This window comes from Myotis myotis, unplaced genomic scaffold (genome assembly GCF_014108235.1).
Source record: "Myotis myotis isolate mMyoMyo1 unplaced genomic scaffold, mMyoMyo1.p scaffold_m19_p_3, whole genome shotgun sequence".
NCBI classification, from domain to species: Eukaryota; Metazoa; Chordata; class Mammalia; order Chiroptera; family Vespertilionidae; genus Myotis; species Myotis myotis.
In genome coordinates, this window is record NW_023416335.1 from 209,697,915 (window position 1) to 209,720,104 (window position 22,190).

A 22,190-nucleotide genomic window follows, 5' to 3' on the forward strand; every position below is an offset into this window, starting at 1 on the left:
CAGCCAGGCCCTGCCCCAGCTGGCAGGAGTGTTTGGGAGGCACCCGCAGGAGGGAAGGGGCAGCTGTGCGTGGAGGCGGCAAAGGCTTTGCAGAGAAGTGCTAAAGCTGGGCCTTTAGCACCTGGTGAGGGGCTGCTCTGAGGATAGGTGGGGAGGGGAGAATTCAGGTCCAGCAAATGGTAAATTAAGAGCAGAGGTGGAAACCGCCTGCAGTGATAGGAACTACTCTTGCAGGAAGGTGTGGGATTGGAGAGGTCCGAGGATAAATTCGAGAAGCACCTTGATAAATGTGTTGCCCTGTGGACTCTTTGGGGGCCACGAAAGGGTAGAGGTGTGTGGGGAGCAGGGCAGTCTTGTGACCTGCGGCATCCAGGTCAGCCGAGTTTGGTTGTGGGCAGTTGTGGGGTGCACAGCGCCACCTGGTGCCCATCTATCTCACTGCAGCGTAACCTTATCTGGCTTTCAGCAGGGTTCTTCCCCCATCTTTGTAAATCAGTGGTGAGTCATACACTCCTTCCTGCTTTCACCACTTCTTATCTGTAAGGCTTACAACCAAGCAAAGGTGGCACATCCAGACTCAGCAAAGTCAAGCTCAGAGGGAGACAGACAAAAAAGCCAGGGCTTCATGTTGGACGCTCACCCGGACCGTCACACCTGACACAAACGCAGCAGGCAGAGCGAGTTTATTGCATTAGAAAAAACATCAAAGAAAACCAGCAAACACCTCCGTACTAAACACAGTTATTAGTTTGTCTTCAAGGGCAAAAAAGAATCTCAAAGGTACAAGCTTTATTTCTGGGAGGGGTGCCAGTCTCATCCCACCTTCTTCCGTCCCTTTAAACCAGCAGACTGCTATGCAGGTGTCCACTGTGCACCACAATCACACACGTGGCTCACTTGTCACTCTGGTCACCCCTGCACGCCCGCGTGGAGCTAGCTGGGCACAATGGACACGCTCCTGACGTGCTGGGAGACAGAGAATGTGAGGGGGTCCAAGTCTGAGCCTGGGCTTCCGAAGTGAGCGCCGGTAGGACTTGGGCCGGGGAGGGAGAGCTTGCTTTCCTGCAGGGCTCTGAGATGATGGCTTACTGATCCCTCTGTCTCTCCCTAGGGCACAGGCATTGGCACAAATGGCTGCTGGGCATGAAGGGGACTTTCAATGGACCAAGTGACTCAAAGTCTCTTAGGGGAGCCATTTTTCAGTATAGCCCTGGGTCTGGAGGTGACTGTGGGAGGAGAAACCAGTTGTGCCTGGAGATGGGGAGGAGAGAGAAGAGGAGCTGTGATGCCCAGCACCCTCTGGCTGGAGCTCTGTGGAGAGGTTGGAGGAAGAGCCTGGTAGAGAGGGAGGGCTGGGCCAGGCAGCTGGGAAAGGAGACACCAGGCGGGAAGGAGCCAACGTGCTGCCTTCCTGGAAGAAAGCCATGCCCCGTGGTCCATTCTCCAGTCGGTGAACATTAGGTAAGGGCCCCTGCCAGTCTCTGCTCTAGTGGATCACTGCCACGCATTCTGGCAAATCAGTGGGTCTTGAGAAGAATTAAACACTCATTCGTTTGGCCTCCCATTGTAAAAGTTCCAAAATGTGACTTGACATCACAGCTGGCCAGGTCACAGGCAAACACTAAGGCAGACTAACATCTTTTCCTTGAGCTGAGACCCTGATGCCAACTGCTCTGCGGATGGCACAGACAGGAGAGGGGCCAGAGGGGAGCAGCGGCTTTTTGGAAAAGAAAGGCACCTGCTGCAGGCCAAACCCCAGGAAAGACAACATAATTCAAGTCTAAGAAGTTGCAGGAGGAGGGGCCAGAGGGGCAATGCCGGAGCTGGGCCTCAGGTCCCTGGCAGCCGAGTCCTCCCTCCACCCTCACTTCCCCAAAAGCTAACTTAAGGGGAGGCACAGTGAAGAAAGGGAATCTGAAAGCCTCTCTGGATAAGAAACTTCCAGATTGTTCCCTGCCTATGTCTCAGCAGCAGCTCATATGGAAAATGGCCATGCACCCCCTACCATGCTCCCTTAAAGTCAAAATGACGATGGAAACAACATGTGTCTTCACAACACATTTAGGATAATGCACAAATTCCCATCAGAAACAACTTTAAATTTCTTGCCACCTTGACTCTGCATTATTATCCTTTCTACATTTCCTGGAGCCGGGAATCATTCCCCTTGGTCCCAGCTGAATACTGCACATTGGTCTGGGTGGGGAGGCGACTGTAATAAGGTTATTACATGTGACTTGCAGACAGGGGGCCTGGGTCTCTGCCGCTCCAGCCGGACCCTCGTTAATTACAACAGGTCAGCTATGCTGAGGAAGGCAGGTTCTCCAAAACTGATGTCTGAGGATTGGCCATCAGTCTAGGGAGGAAGGAGGAATGGCTTTATCCTGTTTTCTCTGCCTGACACTTCCTGTCGCTCTCCCTCGATCCCGAGGCTTTTGGCGGCTCCAGCTCGGGCCTCATGGCCTGCTTGGGGTAGAGGAGGGAAGGTGACACAGCTGTGGCTAAAGAGTTCACTTAGGTTGGGTGAGTCATCCTGAAACTGGTTCCACGTGCACCAACTCCTTTGGTTTGTGTAACACTAGTGAGGAACTGCTTCCAGGTCATGGCTGTTGTAAAACTCACCTGGATCCCCACAGGAGGTGGCAACCTGGGTAGAGCATGGGTGTTTTCTGGAAAGAGGTTCTAGGTTAGGGCTCCCCCAAACTGTACTTCCTGCTTAAACAAACCCCCTCCTTTCCTCGAGCGTGGAGGACGCTTAGGAAGCAGCGTCAAGTGAACGCACAGACAAGACAGCCTTAATAAATTAGTATAATACTTTCAAAGGGATGGCATTTTGTTCTGTTCTTAGCAGCATTGTCCTACATGCAGTCTGATGATCTCCTTCCCTGGGAAATTTAAAAAGCTGTCCCCTGGTTGTTAGCTCTGATGTAAAATTATAAAATAGAAATCTGGTCGGGTTTGTTTTGTTTAAAAAGGAAAGCCCTGGGAGGCAGGGCGGTCCCATGCAGTCCTGTTAGCTCTGACCGTTGGGTCGGCCCATGGTGCTCCCTCCAGGAGGCTGGATCTGGATGGAGTCCAGGAGGGGCCGCAGGGCCTGTCCGAAGGGGCTGTGGAGAAAGCAGACACAGGAGCTCAGGGGGGTTCATGGACCGCCAGCACGACCAGCTCCCCACAGGTGCAGCGTCACCACCACATGGGAAGGACACTCTTACCTTATCTCTTCTTCCCACCTGCCTCCCGCCTGGCTTTTCATGGGAGGGGTCTCTAACAAGCCTGCTCTGCATTTTGACACCTGGGGTCCCCTCCCCAGTAGATGCTACCATCTCACTACCTTTGCCTCTAGGTCCTGGTTAGTTCTATGGCTTGAACAGGCTGACCACATACAAGGAACTAAAGCTTCTTGTACTTTCTGTACTTGTATCCTTAATTTTCACGGTACAAGAAGATAAAATAAAGTTTAATGAGGAAGCTGAGGAGGATAAAAAGACACGAAAAAGGTAAAGTCAGGAGATTCTGTTAGGGACACAGGAAGAGTCAGGAAACGCAACAACTGCAGGTTGCCAGGTGTTAATGCCACTTTGTAAAGGGCTCCCCATTTGTTCTCAGAGGAGCTTGGCTGGAACTGCAAACACCAGATGTCAGAGACTGTCCAAGATTACTCAACCTTAAAACAGGTTGTCTACAACACATCTCAGTTACTGGGGTTGTTTTCCTTCAGTGGATACTACCATTTTGGAAAATTGTCCCCAAATTCAAAGGGAATGAAGTATTCCAAACAGAAACAGATGAAACTGAAAAATAGTAACCTTAGTTCAGTCTCCACCCATCAAACAATAATAGCAACAACATTCCAGCTACTAAAGCTTGCTCAGGGCCCCATAACCTAGATTCTTAGTAAGGCAGCGTGGTTGAACACACCTGCCAAGGAAGGCAGGGCCAGGGCTGGGACAGAGCAGCCTTGTGTCCGATGCAGTTTTTCCTGAGGGGTTCCTACCCAGGTGTGAAAACAGTCCCCTTGCCGAGCCTGCTCAACCTGCTGGGATCCCTGTCGGACAGGGCCCCAGTTCAGGAGAAACTGAGTCAGTCAACAAATGGACATGGCCCTGGAGTGGGCAGAGGCTGCCTGAACGCAGTCAATAGCAAAGGAATGGAGGGGTGTGATGGCTTTGGGTGGGTGTGTCCTTTTAGGGACAGTGCCTGGGTGATGGCCCATAAGGTACGAGGGCAAGTAGGAAGTTGTCTTTGAGGGCGTCAAAGAGCTCATGGTGCAGAGGAAGAAAGACTAACAACAAGCCGCCCTCGGACTTCTCTGACCTACTCTCTGCTTCTCCATCTAAAACTGCATTATAAGCGGGCACTTCTGGGGAGTGGCATGCTTCGTGTGCAATGGGAAAGACAGATGCCAGATTCTGTACAAGTGGGTTTCTAAGTTCTGCGATTGCACTCAGTCCAGGGGAGATGGCCCAACTCCAAGTCGGGTGAAGGTAATACAAGGGTGCATCGGTGAGTAGAGAAAACGGTGGCCTTCCGTGTTCGAAGCTGCCATCATGACAGGGCCCACCAGGCTTGGGAAGATTCTGCCGAGACCAGGAGAGGGCAGACCTGGGCGGAGGAGTGGCACTGGCCGGGAATGGGGACTTACAAGGCAGGGCAGAGGCAGAGGGCACTTACGTGGAGAGAACTTCAGAGGGAAGGTCAGTGATGTAGGAAGGGATCTTCCTCCCGGTCAGGAACTGTGCCACTTCATTGCTGAAGGTGTTACAGTTGTGTTCAAAGAGGTTATAGGCCTCACCTCTGCACATTGAGAAAGGAGCACAGGCATGAGTGAGCAGCCAGCAAGCGAGTGTATGAAATGCTCAACCAGGAAATGGCAGGGGGAGCACAGCTGAATCTGAGGGCTGCTTGGTTTGCCTCGCTGGACCATTGGAAACAGATTTTGAAGGGAAGGATGAGATGTAAACATGAGGCTCCTCAACAATTTCAGGACAATCTTTACTTTCACAAAAGCAGAGCTCTAGGGTTGGAGTTTAACAGTTATTGAATCGACAAAAGCTTCTTTAAGAGAAAATCTGCTCGAGTTTGTATTCTATCCCAATCCCTCTACAAACCTTGGTTTTGATTTTCAGCACAAAATACTTGGCCAGTGGAAGCCGAGAACAGGAGTTGCTGAATAGCAGCAGCTGATTTTAATCGGGAAGAATCACTAGCCCGTCCTTCCTCCAAGCCTCAGCAGAAGGCCTGCTGGGTGGAACGCGGCCTTGGAGCGACGCTGCGCTCTTCTGCCTCCTCTGCATGTCTATTCAGCAAATGCTGGGCAGGCCCGGTGCTGAGGACTCTGGGGATGGGACTGGTGGCTGCCCTCTGGGGGTGATAATTAGTGGGGAGACAGACACACTAACCACCACCCTGTCTCCACTCACCGGAACTGAGACTCCCCCAGGGAGGACAGGTACTCCAGAAAGATTTCTTCTGTGACTTCTGTGCTCCCCACATCAACCACAGAGTCTGGGGGCCCAAGCAATGTCCCTCCCTAAAAGAGCCAACCCAAAGAGAGTCATTAAATTACCATTTCCATTGAACTTTTTAATGTGCCTTTCCATGGACGACCACAACTGCTCTGTTCTGACAACTTTAACTCTCAGAGCACCTAGGGCAGATGAAGAATGTTACTTCCTATGTGCACCGGGGCTCCAATGGCTTAGAGCTTCCTGGAGACTTGCCATTGCCAGTGCTAGAAAGACGGCTAAGAAATTGGGCTTCTAGTTTCTGGTGGGGGCCTGGAAAGCCGAATCTCATGCAGGTCAGACTCCTGATGCTGTCCACTCCTTCAGCTGATAAAAAGACAGGAACCCAGAATCTGAATCTCCCTTCGTCCCCAAACTGCCCGACCATGAGGGCAGAACAGGACAATTAGAAATGGCTCCCACGTGACAGGCCACCTTTCTATGCCCATGTCCAAAAGGTAAGCAGCCAGGGTTTCTAGTGACACACTTGATGTCCCTTGAACGCAAGGAAAATGTGAAGGACTGTGAGCAATCTGGCAGGCTGGCAAATATTTCCAAATGCAGTTCTTTTATGATCAGTGAGGATAATCCAATGATGTTAATAGGGTTCCCCAGGCAAGGGAGTTAATGGCCCCTGAAGGGCCTACAGAAAACCCTCAGCCATGGGCTAACAGACCACCACAGTAGACCAAGGGCAAGACTGGGGCCCAGTGGGAAAACCAGCCACGGGGAAGCAACAGGATCACTGCGGGGCGAGGGAGGGACAGCGCTGGGAATGAGCTGGGAAAAAGGTAGTGCGCTCCAAAGCAAAGCTCCCTGCAAAGACCATGAATTTTTTTTTTAAAATATATTTTATTGATTTTTTTACAGAAAGGAAGGGAGAGAGTTAGAAACATCGATGAGAGAGAAACATCGATCAGCTGCCTCCCGCACATCTCCCACTGGGGATGTGCCCACAACCAAGGTACATGCCCTTGACCGGAATCGAACCTGGGACCTTTCAGTCTGCAGGCCGACGCTCTATCCACTGAGCCAAACCGGTTTCGGCCAGACCATGAATTTATACAACAGCTAGTGAGCACCTACCATGTGCCTGACATTGTTCCAGGCACCGGAGAGGGCACGGTGAGCAGGATAATCATGGTAGCCAGAGAAAAATGACCTCAGAGTTATAAGAAACTAAAAGGTCAGTATTCGACTCCCCCAACCCCCCTTATTCACTCATATAACAAATATGTATTGAGAACTCACTATGTGACGGGCCTTATGCTAGGCACTGGGGTATGATGTAATAAAACAGATGAGTTTCTTGCCCTCAGGGAGCTTATAGCCTAGTGGGGAAGGCAGACAAAAAATCCCATAAACCAATGTATTATTATGAGTTGCAATAAGGGTCTTGCTGGAAAATTACAGAATGCCGTCAGTACATATGGCAGGGGACCATCCCAGCCTGAAGGGTCAGGAAGATTTGAGGGTCAGGGACACTGAGCTCAAATCTGAAGGATGGAGAAGCATAACAAGGTGAGAGATCGGGGAGTGGGCTGAAGGCAGTGGAGAGGCTTGAAGGTGTGTTCCAGGAGTAAGGAGAGGGGTTGGGCAAGGGCATGACTTGAAAGAGGCCACCCCGAGAGGCAGCCTGAGACCAGTTAGGGCCCTGGAGGTCACGCCGAGCTTTCTGGGTTTCTTTGTTTTTGTTTTTTTTTAAAAATATATTTTATTGATTTTAGAGAGGGAAGGAGAGGGGGAGAGAGAAACATCAATGATGAGAGAGAATCATTGATTGGCTGCCTCCTGCACGCCCCACACTGGGGATTGAGCCCGCAACCCAGGCATGTGCCCTTGGCTGGAATCGAATCTGGGACCCCTCAGTCCGCAGGCCGGCGCTCTATCCACTGAGCCAAACCAGCCAGGGCGAGCTTTCTGGTTTTTATTCCAAGAATAATGGGTAGAGTTTGGTGGCAGGGGGATGCCACAATCGGATTTTCATTTGGAAAAGGTCACTTTGCTTCCCGTGGGGAGAACTGACTGATGGAGAAAAGAGCAGATGCAGGGCTGTGGTCCTGGGACCACACAGGCTGGATGTGAGTGTGGCCTGGATTAGGTGAAAGCCCTGGAGAAGAGGGGACAGGTGAGGAGAGAAAGGCTGATTCAAGACACATTTACAAGGCAGAACTGACTGGGCTCAATGAAGGATTTGTTATAGGTGAGGGACCAGTGAGAAGAAACCAGGAATGACTTCCCATTTATGAGTATCAAAATGAATGGCTATGTGGTTTGAGCACCTCCTGGGACAACCCTGGCTAGTTCAGACAGAATTTTTTTGGAAAATGGCATGGGCTTTAGAGTCACAGCCTGTTTAAGTTCGGCTGCCACGTACTGGCCATGTCACTTTGGGCCACTCACTTTACCTCTCAGAGCCCGCGGATTCGGCTTCACATTGGCTGAGTTCATGCTGTGAGCCGGGCACGGAGCTGGTCACGGGATAGGAAAGTGAGGCACAGTCTCGGCTCCCCAAGAGCTTACATGGTTCCTGTGGAACCCCAGGAACAGCTCATTTCACCATAACATGCTCAGTGTGACAGAGGGACCCAAAAGTGCCATGGGAGCAGAGAGCACAGCTACTGGCTGGAGGGCCTGGGGAGGGTTCTCTTGAGCTGAGCCTTCAGGCAGTTGCGAGGAGCTATGCCACAGGCCTCCATGCACTGGGCCAGGACGAGAACACAGAGAGCAGCAGCCGAGTTCCTGGTCTCTGGGAACCCCCAGGAACCTGAGGCTGCAGGACGGGGCCGGGGAGGGTCACTCACCGGGGGACAGCTGGAGATCCCACCGCTGCCAAAGAAGAACTCATCCTTGTGTACAACTATGGAGGTGTGCCTGCAACGCAGAGAGGAGACAGAATAAGCCAGAAAACTGAAAACCATCTGAGAAAAAGCAATCACCACACTGCACTGAGAATCATTTCTGCCCACGGATAAGACTGTGGTCAACAGCCTTTCAAAACCAAACAAACAAAGGCAAGATAAACACCACAGGTGAGGGTTTCCCAACTCTGGCACTATTGACATTTGGGGCTGGACAGTTCTTGACTGGGGGCTGGCCTGTACAATGCAGCATGTGTAGCAGCATCCTGGCCTCCACCCACTGGATGCCAGCAGCATCCCCTCCCCTCAGTAGTGACAACCAAACATGTCTCCAGACATTACCAAATGTCTCAGAATTGACCCCAGCTGAGAACCATGTAAGCAGAGGGGAGTACCTAGAGATTCACCTTGGTATTAACAAATCAATTACTGAAATAAAGACTGCAGACCAAGGTGCAGACTGGGCTTTTTAAACTAACAGGAGCAGTGCACCTGGACCATGCTGATGGGAGGACCAGATGGTGTGAAGTGTGGACCTATTTCAGGTGAAGAGGTTCATATTACTTGGTTTGAGTCAAACAAGCAAAGGGCCATTCTATCAATCCAATGTCAGGAGGGTCTAGGAGTCAAGACTGAATACTGACCTATGGCTTCCTCATGAGTGGAGCTGAGAGCTCAGCCACCGTCTCGTTGTCTGACAGGGATGGGTCCAGCAGTGAGAGATCAAAGTAGGTGTGATTTAAGACAGACTTGTGGGGCCTTCAGACTTCTGTAGTTAGAAACCTTGGTGAGGGGCGGGCAGGACATCTCTCTGCCTTTCTTTAGGGCAGGGTTTCTCAATCTCAGCACCACTGCCAGTTGTGGCTGAGTAATTCTTTGTTGTGGGCTGTCCTGTGCACTGTAGGATGTGACAGGAGCATCCCTGGCCTCCACCCACCCACCCAAAATGTCTCTGGAAACTGCCCAATGTCCCGGGGGGAGGGGACAAAAGAATCCCTGGCTGAGAACCACCGTGTTACAACTTGAAGATTTATGACGCAGAGCTGGGATTTAAGCTGGAACCACAGACTGGAACCTGAAGTACACAGGTTCAGCTTTCTTTCGTAAACCAGTCAACGTAAGGATCCCACCCAACTTACCAGATGCCTTCCAGTTGTTTCCCTGTGGAGAAAAGAAGAGATTTAGCCACTGGGGACTAGACTACATGGCCTCCCAGCTGAGTAAATCCAGATCATCACTCAAACCCAGAGAAACCCACTATCCACCTCTGCAGGGACTTTCTAGGAATGCAGTTCTCCTCCAATAAGGTCCTTAGGTCCTGACACAGGTATGTCATGTTAAGTTGAAAAGTGACCAGAATCCATCAGAATGCAAGATAAAAACCGTGGTATAGATGGACTCCAATTGTATATCTGCTTTTCTTCCCCCTTTGGGGTCAATTCAACTTTCAACTTTGCCTTTTTAATTAGTCATATTGAGACTATAGCAAAACAATAGTATAGAAAAGCTATTACCCACTTCTTCACTGAGATAAAATCCTTCAGAAATGAAAGAGCAAAACTGCAGATGCCATCCACTTAAACAGTCACTGTAAATGTAGTCTGTATCTCTAGATGCCAGAAATGATGTCAGGTACCCGCACGCAACTATGAACAGATCACTGTCCTGCCTTTAAGGATCCCAAAGTCAAATGGAAAGAGAGACACACATAATTACAACAGGTTGACAGGCTTTATAATGTGGTAAAAATAAGGTGCTACCTATAATAAAGCTAAAGAACGAGCTTTGTAAGCTGCAACTCAACCAGCGAGTGGGGGGCAGGATGGATGCTTCTGCCACAGGAGCAGCAGCATGTGCAAACGCACGGCTGTCAGAAAGGCTGAGGTCTGGCAGGGCAGAGCAAAGGGTACAGTGACGGTGATAAGAGGACAAGTGGCCAGCAAGGGCGTAGGCAAAGGAGGGTAAGCCTGGACTGAGGACTGTCCTGAACGGTGGGCCGGGCTGGTGGGGGCGCTGACGGTTGTCAGGCAGCACAGTGCCTTAACAGACCCACGTTTTGAAAAGACAACTCTAGGCAGAGAAGATGAATGGGATGGAAAAGCGTGGAGAGCAGACTCGAGTGAGGAAGTCTTTGCCATAGTCCATGGGAGATACTATACAACAGTGCTAAGGATGAGAAGGCAGGGCAGTGACAGATGTGAGAACATTATCAACACCACTTGCCTCTGGTTATAATTTCACATTAACTGTTTACTGATTGCTAACTGTTACTTTCCATGCTTGCCCTGTGACTTTCTACAGGGTGAAACCAAGCATTGTGTGGAAAGAGAGGTGATATGCTTGTTTCTCCCTTTGTGCAACATACACAATTAAGGAATTTACCTAGGAAATAAATGGAATATATTGATTGTCCCTTTAAGGAAATGTTTTAAATGGGTAAGAAACCATGGCCCCCTCAGGATAACTAACATACTGATGGCTCAGTGTAGTGTCATCAGAGGAGGTTCAGAGTACAATAGGTTCAGATCCGAGCTTTTCCTCTTGCTAGTCATGGATCTTAGCCAAGTTTCCTCAAACTCTCAGAGCTGTTGGTCAAGAATAATAATGTAAAAAAAAAAAAAAAAAAAAAAAAAGAATAATAATGTATAAAAGCACCACAGTGTGGGGCACATAGAGGTTTGATAAACGGAGACCGTTATTTGGCATAATGCCCTCCTCGGGGAAAAGGGGAAAAACCTCCAAAAGAAAAATGAAGTTTGACTTCAGGATTGGTGGGCAAGATCTAAGAACAGATTTCACCAGCAAATTACATGAAATGCTCTACTTTACACATAACATTTCATTCTTTGCTGTTAGTGTTGCAAGGCTAAATGAAATATGAAGGAAAACAGGGGCCAGTCTGCTCTCCACTTAGAGATCTGCTGTTTTGGTGACACAATCACAAATGGCAGAGGGGTTCTGGCCTGGCGATTCTGGGGTAGCCCCTAGAGCAGTGATGGCGAACCTCTGACACTCGAACTCATTTTTTGGTTGATTTTTCTTTGTTAAATGGCATTTAAATATATAAAATAAATATCAAAAATATGTCTTTGTTTTACTATGGTTGCAAATATCAAAAAATTTCTATATGTGACACGGCACCAGAGTTAAGTTAGGGTTTTTCAAAATGCTGACACGCCGAGCTCAAAAGGTTCGCCATCACTGCCCTAGAGACTGTGGGGCAGGCTCTGCCTTTTCCAAATTGAGCTAAAATCCCACAGAGGTGGATCAGAAACAGATTGGATGCCAAAGGGGGGGGGGGGGGGGGACGGACCCATTTAGGACAAGTATCTTCAAATCCTGGCTTACTGGGCTATAAGATAAACTGGCTTGGATTCTTATCTCTTCCAGCTGACTCTAGAAGACCACTACGTCTCCTCCTTGTTTACTATGTGTGAAATGGAGAGATGAACGTTGTGTTTTATAGAGCTGATGTGCTCTTCTGGACTGGCATTTATAATACAGCTTGTTGTCTAAATGGCAGCAATTTGCTGTTTATTTCCTTGAAGACATGTAATAATGCAGTGAATTTGGACAGATTAGGGACACTTTTTTAAAAAATCCTCAACCAAGGATATTTTTTCCATTGATTTTTAGACAAATTGAAAGGGGGGGGGGGAAGGAGAGGGAAAGAGGAAGTAGGAGGAGAGAGAAAAAGAGAGAGAGCGAAACATCGACATGAGACATAGATTGGTTGCCTCCTGCTGGAGCCCCATGGGGCCAGGGATTGAACTTGCAACCTAGGTGCTCTTGACCAGGAATGTGTCTTTTTGTCCTCAGGCCAATGCTCTAATCACTGAGAAACCGGCCAGGGCAGGACACTGCTCTTTTTTTTCCTGTTCCTGCTCTCATTTACTTCTGGAGGAACACCACACTCTTAAGAGAAAGAATAGCGCTCTCCCTCCTGGGAGCACACCCATGCCTTTCCCTTCCCTCTCTCACTCTTCCTCCCTCTCCCCCAGGCACATTACCCTTAGCTTCCTCATTCCCAAGCTCCAAGGGCCCTTCCTTTACCCCCATAACTCATTTCCTAAACCCATTTCTTCTAGGAAGTACTTCTTCTACCTCTGTAGTTTACCAAATAAATGCTCTCTTACAAAAAGAGAGAGAGAGAGAGAGAGAGAGAGAGAGAGAGAGAGAAAGTATAGTGTAGTGACTAAGAATACAGGTTCTGGTGTGGACAAGTCATGTCTGAATCCCACCAGCTCTATAAGTGAACTAATGTTTACCATGTGATTACTATATTTCAGGCACTATTCTTGGCACTAGGGATACATCATAAACAAAGGAGACAAATTTTCATGGGCCTTATGGGATGGGGAAGGGGACAGTCAATAAGTAATCTATATATATAAAAGCCTAAGTGACCATTACGATCGGACAACCGGCTGGTAGCTATGATTTGCACTGACCACCAGGGGGCAGATGCTCAATGCAGGAGCTGCCCCCTGGTGGTCAGTGTGCTCCCACAGCCAACCTCCTGTGGGTGGCCAACATCCCGCCGTCCCTCCCTGGGCCAGCCCTGATTGGCCCCAATCGCTGGTCAGGCTGAGGGACTCCACCCATGCACAAATTTGTGCACTGGGACTCTAGTCTCTATATAAAAGCCTAAGTGACCAGCTGACCGGCCAACCGGCCAGTAGCTATGATATGCACTGACCACCAGGGGGCAGATGTTCAACGCAGGAGCTCCCGAGTGACAGCAACTGTGCAGAGTACCCTCTCGCACTCCAGGACCCCTTGGGGGATGTTGGACTGCCGGTTTCAGTCCAATCTGAGGGACCCCACCAGTGCACGGATTTGTGCACTAGGCCTTTAGTAATAAATATTAATAAACAGTATCATAATATGTTAGTAATAACGAGTATATAGAAAAGTTAAGAACAGGGTAAGGGAGACTGGGAGTTTCAGGGATAGCCAGGGTGGACCTCTTGGAGAAGGGGACACTGGAGCAAAGACCTGAAGGAGACAAGGGAAGGAGCTATGCAGAGGTGGGACCGGCCAGGCATACTGAGGGACCTTGAGGAGGCCAGGGTGGCTAGAGTGGAGTGGGTGGGTGAGGAGAAGAAAACTAGATGAGCAGAGGTAATAGAGGACAAATTACATGAAACCTGTAGAAGTTGAGAACTTTGCTAAGCCTGAGCTGTCCAATATAGTAGCCACTGACTACATGTGACTATTACAATGCGGGGAAAAGAGAACAAGTTCTGTTCACAGTGGTACTACCACATTTCGAGGACTAAACAGCCACATGGCTACCGGTTAGTGATAGGACAGTGCAGGTGTAGAACATTTCATCACTGCACCAAGTTCTACTGGCCAGTGCTGCTTAAACCTCAGCGTGCTATTCTGCTAAACACACACACATAATAGTGTCTATCTCATAACATTTCCAAGATTAAAGAAGACACATGAAATATGCCCATCACAGTGCCTGGCATATAACACTTGCCTAAAAAAGACTAACTCATTTCTTTCACGCTTTAGAATTTGAGATTGTTATGGTTGCTCTCATAGCACTTTGGTATGGAAACTACCTATTTTTGTCTTTCTCCCCATCAGATTACAATTGTCTCAAAACAGGGCAGTTTCTTATGCATCTTTGTAATTCCGGCACCTAGCAAAGCACCTGCAAGAGAGATGCTGCACACCCACCTGTTGAGATGAGGTGTTCTGTTGTCAGCCCTGTGGGTTGACACACCCAGTGCTATTGAGGCCAAAGTTCTTAACCCCAATCTTAACTGCCCTGGCTGGTTATTCAAATGACGTTACAACCTTGGCATACTGCACTCTGAGTCTGCCACTGCCCTCTCTGATGCCCATGCTCAATGACCCAGGAAGACAGCTGGACAGACACATTAGTTCTAACCCAGCCTTACTAAAAGAATGGAGTTTTGGAGAGGGGCCTCAGAGATCACCGTCAGTTATTTAATACTTGAAAACAATTCAAAAGTTGAAAGATACAAACCCTACTTTATTCTTTTGATCTTTAGTCTCTGTATCGATCACTAAATTTGCCTGTAAGCTGGCCATAACACTTCCTTCTTATTCAACTACATCAAGGAACATTCAAGATCTCATCCATTCGTAGAATGGTGATTGGGAGTATAAAAAAATCCTCTTATCCATTCTTTTATTTATTTATTTATTTATTTATTTATTTATTTATTTTTTTTAATATATTTTATTGATTTTTCACAGAAAGGAAGGGAGAGAGATAGAAAGTTAGAAACATCGATCAGCTGCCTCCTGCACATCTCCCACTGGGGATGTGCCCGCAACCCAGGTACATGCCCTTGACCGGAATCGAACCCGGGACCTTTCAGTCCGCAGGCCAACGCTCTATCCACTGAGCCAAACCGGTTTTGGCCCATTCTTTTATTTATTAATCCAACTGCCAAACATGTGGAGCCAAAAAGAACATTTAAAATTGGCTGAGTAGATTTACATATTTTCTTAATTTAAAGTGCTTCATAGTTATCCTTACTCTCACACATCTATACAAGGTAGTGTAGGGCAAATATTTATCGACATTTATTAAGGACCCATGGTTTGCCCAGCATAAAAACAAGGAAAAGCACGCTAGGATGATGTACTTGTTGGAGCAGCTCAGACAGAAACGGTAGCCACTTGGCATCCTGCTCTCAGGAGGAAGAGGATGGCCTCCTGCACAGGGTGACAGGCAACGGGAAGTGGGGCTGGACTGATCCTTAAATGGTTTTGGCTAGACTGGGGTGGGAGGAGGAGGTGGTGGTTTGAGACTGAATTAGGGCACAAGGCCATTTTGGGACGATGAAGTAGGCTCAGTGGATATCAGCACATTACAGAAAGCAGATTATTTTCCCACTAGGATTTCCTCAGCAAGCTGGAGAGCAGGTGGGTCAGATGACTGCATGTTTCCAAGCTTGTTAGCATTTCCAGGGCACTGATTTTGAGGCCTATGAATTATGCACATGAAAACAAATGGAAGACATGGATATCAGCCTTGTTTTTCATCATGAATAACAAAAAAGTGAGGTCCGCATTAGTCAGCCTTCCACTGATGGTAAGAATAAAGTGAATATATAAAAGTCAAGAAGAGCCCTGGCCAGTGTCTCAGTGGTTAGAGCATTAGCCCACGCACCGAAGGGTCGAGGGTTCAATTCCCAGTCTAGGGCATGTACCTGGGTTGCAGGTTCGATCCCCAACCCCGGTCAGGGAGCATGCAGGAGACAACTGATTGATGTGTCTCTTTCACATCAACATTTCTCTCTCTCTCTCTCTTTCCCCCTCCCTCCCATTTTCTCTAAAAATCAATGGAAAAAATATCCTCAGGTGAGGATTTAAAAAAAAAAAGAGTCAAGAAGAAAATATTCCATCCACTTCCTCATCAATTAAGATAGATGGAGCTTGTTCAGATAGATATACATGCTAGTTGTAAGATGTGTTCAAGTCCAGCAGCTGGTATACTGCTGGTGCTAAATAAATGTCTATTAATAAGTACAACATGGATGATGGTGACGGGTTCCATGTGCAAATCAAATGTAGCCCCAGTGACAAAGTGTTGGTTTAAAAATATATATATTTTTGTTGATTTCAGAGAGGAAGAGAGAGGGAGAGAGGTAGAAACATCAATGATGAGAGAGAACCATTCATCGGCTGCCTCCTGCATGCCTCCACCATGGGGACTGAACCCGGAACTCAGGCATGTGCCCTGAACGGGAATTGAACTGTGACCTCCTGGTTCATAGCTGGAATCTGGGCAGTGTCAAAGTGTTTTTAACTGACAGTGTTTTCATCTGCTGGTTGGCTCAGTCATTTGCCAGATTACCAGCAATATGAAGGGGTTAACGTTAACTTAAAAAAATCAGTTTATTCTTCTCAGTTTGTATTTATTGAGCACCAAGCACTGTTAGACTCCAGAGATACAATTGAGAGTTCCTGCCCCAATGAGGCTTCCAGTCCAGTTGGGGTGGGTGTGGACATAGATGAGAAAACAAGCAATTATAAAATAGGATGATGAATGTTATTAAAGGAGAACAGAGGATGTTATCAGCATACAATAGGGACACATCACCAAGATTTGGGGGCTGGGGTTCAGGGAAAGTTTCCCGGAGGAAGTGACATTTTAGGTGAGACCTGAGTAGAAGTTAGCCAGGCCAAGAGATGGGGGAAGTATCCCTGACAGGGGGTATAACAGCCCTTCACCACTTGGTAGCTATTGGGAGAATGAGAAAACAGTCCCTCAGATCCGCTTCCGTAGGGCTTTATTCTCCTGTGGAACCCAGCTGAGAAAGGATCACATCAGTGTGTTCAAGTGAGGGTAGGAGGAAAAGCAGGAGCTAGATCACAAAGGGCCTTGTAAGCCACATCCATTTTCCTTTTGCCATAAAGAAATTGCATGATCACTAAATTAATTCATTAGCTGGTTATAAAAAAGTTTACACAATGAATAATAAAAATCTAAAACAAAACACAATAGATGGCATCAAAACATTAAAAAAACCCTCAGCTTCAAATAAATTCTACGTAATCTTCAAGTCTCACTCATTCCTATAATATTTATTGAGCACTAGCTCTGACTGGCCACTGGGGACACACAGAGGAATGAGACAGAGTCTGCACTCCAGGAGCTCAAGGTACTTGCTGTTCTCTCTGACACATCCAGCCCACCATGCCCTCTCCCTTCTTTCAAGGCTTATGATAATTGCTTCACCACTCACTCACAGATGATTTTGGCATCTAATCATAATCTTTTATGCTGCTGCATTCATACATGCATTATTTTTAGTGAAATGAACTCCTGGGAGGCAGAGTTCATGTCTTTCATTACTATATATATATATTCCGCCCCCACATCCCTGTCTTTAAACTTGAGAACAACTTTAAGATAGGCTTGTAAGGAAAAATAAATGTGACCTCAGGATATGTAGCTGTACAAAAACAATCAACAAATATAAAGTACCTTTTACTATAATTTAAAAAATCCACACCCTCTGTATTTATCTCTAAGTACTTTAGCATAGAAAAGTCAAGAAATTTAAAGAGCAGACAAGCCCTGACTGGTTTGGCTCAGTGGATACAGCGTCAGCCTGCGGACTGAAAGGTCCCAGGTTCAATTCTAGACAAGGGCATGTACCTTGGTTGCGGGCACATCCCCAGTGTGAGGTGTGCAGGAGGCAGCTGATCGATGTTTCTCTCTCATCGATGTTTCTAGCTCTCTATCCCTCTCCCTTCCTCTCTGTAAAAAATCAATAAAATATATATATTTTTTAAAAAAGAACACTAAGGATAGTTTTGGGATCATTTTCATGGTGATTGCGGAACTGTGGAACAGGAATACCTTCAGGGAAAGCATTCTAGGGGACTGGAAACTAGGAGACAGGGTATCGTCTAGTCTACATATTTCAGGAGAGAATTACATTGGGCTTTATTCCAACCATGACTGTCATAGAGCTAGATGGGGTCTTTTTATTGTTGTTAATCCTCACCGGAAAATATTTTTTTCATTGACATTTTTAGAAAGACCATGGAAGGGAGGAGGAGAAACAGAAGCATCCATGTGAGACACATCCACTGGTTGCCTCCCACAAGTGCGGGGGCTGGGGATTGAATCTGCAACAGAGGTATGTGCCCTTGACCGTAATTGAACCCAAGACCTTTCCGTCAGTATGTAGACGCTCTAATCACTGAGCAAACTGGCTAGGGCTAGATGGGAGGTCTTATAATGAGGAACTGCCATAAGAATAAGAGGGCACTGAGATGAGGTCACACGAATTTAGTTTGGGAAAATTAAAGCTAAAGAGGGATGATCACAGATCGATGATTATGAATGGCATATACACATTGAGCCCAGATTTTTATCTCATTCAAATGAAATGCTTGGCCAAAGATGCCTTTACAAACATGAACAAGGTACCTACTTTGCATCAATTATAAGGGAAAACATCACACAGTAGAGGTGGTAATAATAAAGCAACTGAGAACATGAGCTCTGGAAGTCAGTGTGCCTGTGTTCATAACCTAGCTCTGCCTCAACTGAAAATTGGAGGTAATAACAGGACACATCTCACAAAATCGTGGTGAGGATTATAACACAGGCAAAGTTCTCAGAAAAGGGGTCTGGCACATGGTAAGCTTTCAATAGAAGCTGGGTATTAATATGCTCCTAGAAGTCAGGAAACAAATTGATTTTCTAGAGGTTCATATATATATTTAGGAATGGGAAATCAATATATGGCTATTAATAGAACCAGAACATACCCAACTTTAAGGTTAGTGATGTCTGGATGGGATGAACCAGTAAGGCAATTCCCATTTCTCCTAAGTGTTCAAATCTAGAAAGTATTGACTGTTAGCTTTGATAACCCTTGTCTTCATTACTTTTGTAAAAGGCATAAAAGCAAAATGGAAAAAAAGGTGAAAAGAGAGAGAGATCATTAAATTTGGCTACTTCTTCCTCATCGTTAAATTCCCAACTTAAAAAGTCACTACTCCCACCTGGCCGGTGGCTCAGCTGGTTAGAGCATCGTCCTGACATGCCAAGGTTGTAGGTTCGATCCCTGGTCAAGGCACACACAAGAATCAACCAGTGAGTGCATCAATAAGTGGAACAACAAACCAATGTTTCTTTCTCTCCCTCTCTCTCTCTTCCCTCCCCGACTCCAAAAAAAAGTCACTACTCCCGATAACCCTTAAAGTAGGTCTCCTTATGTCTTTCTCAGCACCCAGTTTGCTTCCTGCACAGCCCAGCACTTATCACCATTTTTAATTATTTTATTTGCTTATTTATTTTTAATGTCTTCTCACTAAATAGCTCCATGATGACAGAGTATCTTTGCTGATTTTGTCATCCTTAGTTAAGTTTAACACAGAAATGGCATGTAGTAGGCACTCAATAAATACCTGCTGAATGAATTATGAAGCAATGATCTGTAAGGACCCTTTCAGCTAAAATCAATAACTATTAGGTAATAGAAAAAAACAACAAACATTATAAAGGGAGAGGCTTTTATTTTTGGGCCTAGGAAATATTTAATGCCTCACTATGATCAAACTAACCAAATGGCTCTATTCCAAGAAGTTTATTTAGAATTTGACTGATGCAATCTCTTCGAAACTAGCACCCTCCTCAAGTGACTTTGTCAGTTTTGCTTTCAGATTTGCCTTACTAATCTTTTCTATTTAATCTTCACCCTTGTATATGTTTACTAATTTTTTAGAGAGAGAGAAAGCGAGAGAGAGGAAGGGAGAGGGGAGGAAGGAGGAGAGGGGAGATAGAAAAACTTTAATCAGTTGTCTCCCATACATGTACATGCCCCGACCCAGGATTGAATCTGAAACCTAGGTGTGTGCCCAACTGGGAATCTAACCAGCGACCTTCTGGGGCATGGGACAATGCTCTAACCAACTGAGCGCCCTGGCTGGAGCTGCCTTAGTAATTTTAACAATCTAGGCCCAATGTCTGTCTAATAATTGATCAGCTACATATATTATCTGAGGAGCTTTTTATTTTATTTTTTAAAAATATGTTTTTATTGCCCAGTCAGTGTGAGCATCGACCTATGAACCAGGAGATCAGGGTTTGATTCCTGGTCAGAGCACATGCCTGGGTTGGGGGCTCCATCCCCAATAAGGGGCAAGCAAGAGGCAGCTGACCAATTATTCTTTCATCATTGATGTTTCTCTCCCTCCCTCTCTGAAATCAATAAAAGTATATTAAAAAATGTTTTTTATTGATTTTAGAGAGCGAGGAAGGGAGAAGGATAGAAACAACAATGCAAGAGAGAAACATCGATGGGCTGCCTCCTGACCGGCCCCTACCAGGGATCAAGCCGGGAATCCAACCAGTGACCTCTCTGTGCATTGTCCCTTGCACCAGGAGGGCGCTGGTTGGTTCCGGTCAGGGCACATGCCTGGGTTGTGGGCTCCATCCCCAGTAGGAACTGTGTCTGAGGAAATGTGTGGGAGGCGGCCAATTGATATTGCTCTTTCATCAATGTTTTTTTCTCTCTATGAAGTCAATAAAAACATTTTTTTAAAAATACAAAATTTTGGATCAAAACTCCAGAAAAGTCTTACTTGGTACTTGTGTAGTGAGGCTCTAGAATTTATGTATTTAAAACGTGGTTATTTGGAATAGATAATATATGTAGTATACAATTCAAAAGGTACAAAAAAGTTATAGCCAAGTCCCCCTTTCACGTTTGCCTTCCTGCTTCAAGTTCACGTTTCCTTAAGTTATCACTGCTACCCGTTTCTTTTGTATTCTTCCAGATAATTATTTGCCTAAGCAAGTATATCTATATCCTTTGCTTTAAACACACAGTTGCGCATTTAAACTGTTCTAACTTTGGTGTTTTTTTTCAATTCCCATTTAACAAAGTATGTTGAAAATGAAGGTGTCTTTGTATTTTTCACAAGCACCCGGGTGGTTCTGAGGTGAAGCTGACTATAGGAACCACTCAATGGCCCAGGTTAAGAGGTTAAGCTCGACTCACTGTTACACATTAGAAACTCAAGGATATTGAAAAGATGCCCTCAAAAGCGGCCTTGCTTACTTGACCTCTGCCCTCTCGTCTTATGCACATGAACTCCCGCATTCTCTAAATGTCTCCATATAAGCCAGGAAAAAAAATAGTCATTCAAATAGATGTTGCCAAAAGCTGTTCAATTTTCAATTCCTGGAACCCTTTCCTGCCCGGTTACCACCTGAAATCCCAAACCTGACCGTCTCTATGTGACACAAGGCGTTTTGATTTACACTGATTTTCTCGGCTGGCAGTGACGCTGTCTAATGGAGCACAACAGAGAGACTCCCCTTACTCATCCCACCGGCACAACAGCGTCCAGCCCTCCCCGGAATTGCTCTCTTACCATCGGGGCTGCAGTGGACCTGACTTCCCCTCTATGGCGGGATGGGCTACGGCTGGGTGCCTGTGCGGCTCTAGCTTTCTCTGCCCACCCGCCCGAGAGGCGGCGGGAAGAGCTTCCTTTCGGCACGGAGGGCAGGCCCTCCGAGGGCACCCGCGGATCTCCGCAGTGTCCCCTTCTCCGCGAGGGGCACCACGCGGCAGGCATCTTCACCTCCGCGCCGAGCAAGGAGCTGGAGGGCTCGCCGGGCGAGGCAGGGAACCACCCGCGGCAGCGCCGGCTCGCCCCACTTCCCGGCGCAGGGGCTCGGAAGGCATGAGGAAGGGCGTGAGTCCTCTCCATCCCTGACCCCTGGACTCAAACGGAGCGTGGGGCCCAGGGGCCCAAACCCGACCCCGCCCTTCTCTGCTCGGGCTTTTCTCCATCCTCTGGGCCCTACGGCGCCCCCGAGCCTCGGCCCAGGCCTCCGCACCTCCGCCGGCCGGCCCCCCTTCCCGCCCACTGCCGGCGCCCTCACCCAGCATGATGGGGCTGAGCCGCCGGGCTAGGCCCTTGGACAGGTCGTACACGTAGAGCTTCACCGGATAGAGATTCGACGGCTCCATCGGGACCCGTGGCGGCCGCGGCCACGAAGCCCCTCCGGCACCCGGCAGCGGCTGGGACCTTCCCGTACCCACCGGGGTGGGGAGCGGAAGGAGCGCGGGGGCACCGAGCCCGGGCCCGGCCTGAAGGGCGGGGAAGAGGCGGTCCTGCTCTGCTCGCAGCCCCACGCCGCTCGCGCTCCCCGCCCGCCACCGGCAACGACTACTGTGAGGTGACAGAGCCGGGACGAGCGGGGTCCGCGCGGAAGAGGGCCAGGGGCGGGACGCGCTTCGGCGCATGTGCACGCCATCCTGCCCGGCGGAGGGGGCGGGGCTTCGCTGGAGGGGGCGGG

At 47.7% G+C, this 22,190-nt stretch overlaps 1 protein-coding gene across 1 annotated transcript; it reads right to left on the bottom strand.

Annotated features, from left to right (window-relative positions):
• Window positions 1-666: 666 nt before the first annotated feature.
• DESI1 (desumoylating isopeptidase 1) lies at window positions 667-22,139 on the bottom strand. Its single transcript, XM_036299268.1, has 6 exons — window positions 21,774-22,139; window positions 9,505-9,526; window positions 8,309-8,378; window positions 5,421-5,530; window positions 4,672-4,794; window positions 667-3,107 (listed from the first exon to the last, which is right to left on the bottom strand). Exons 1-6 carry the CDS (start codon window positions 22,135-22,137, stop codon window positions 3,014-3,016), a joined length of 783 nt encoding a protein of 260 aa, XP_036155161.1. The 5' UTR covers window positions 22,138-22,139; the 3' UTR covers window positions 667-3,013.
• Between the last annotated feature and the right edge of the window lie 51 nt (window positions 22,140-22,190).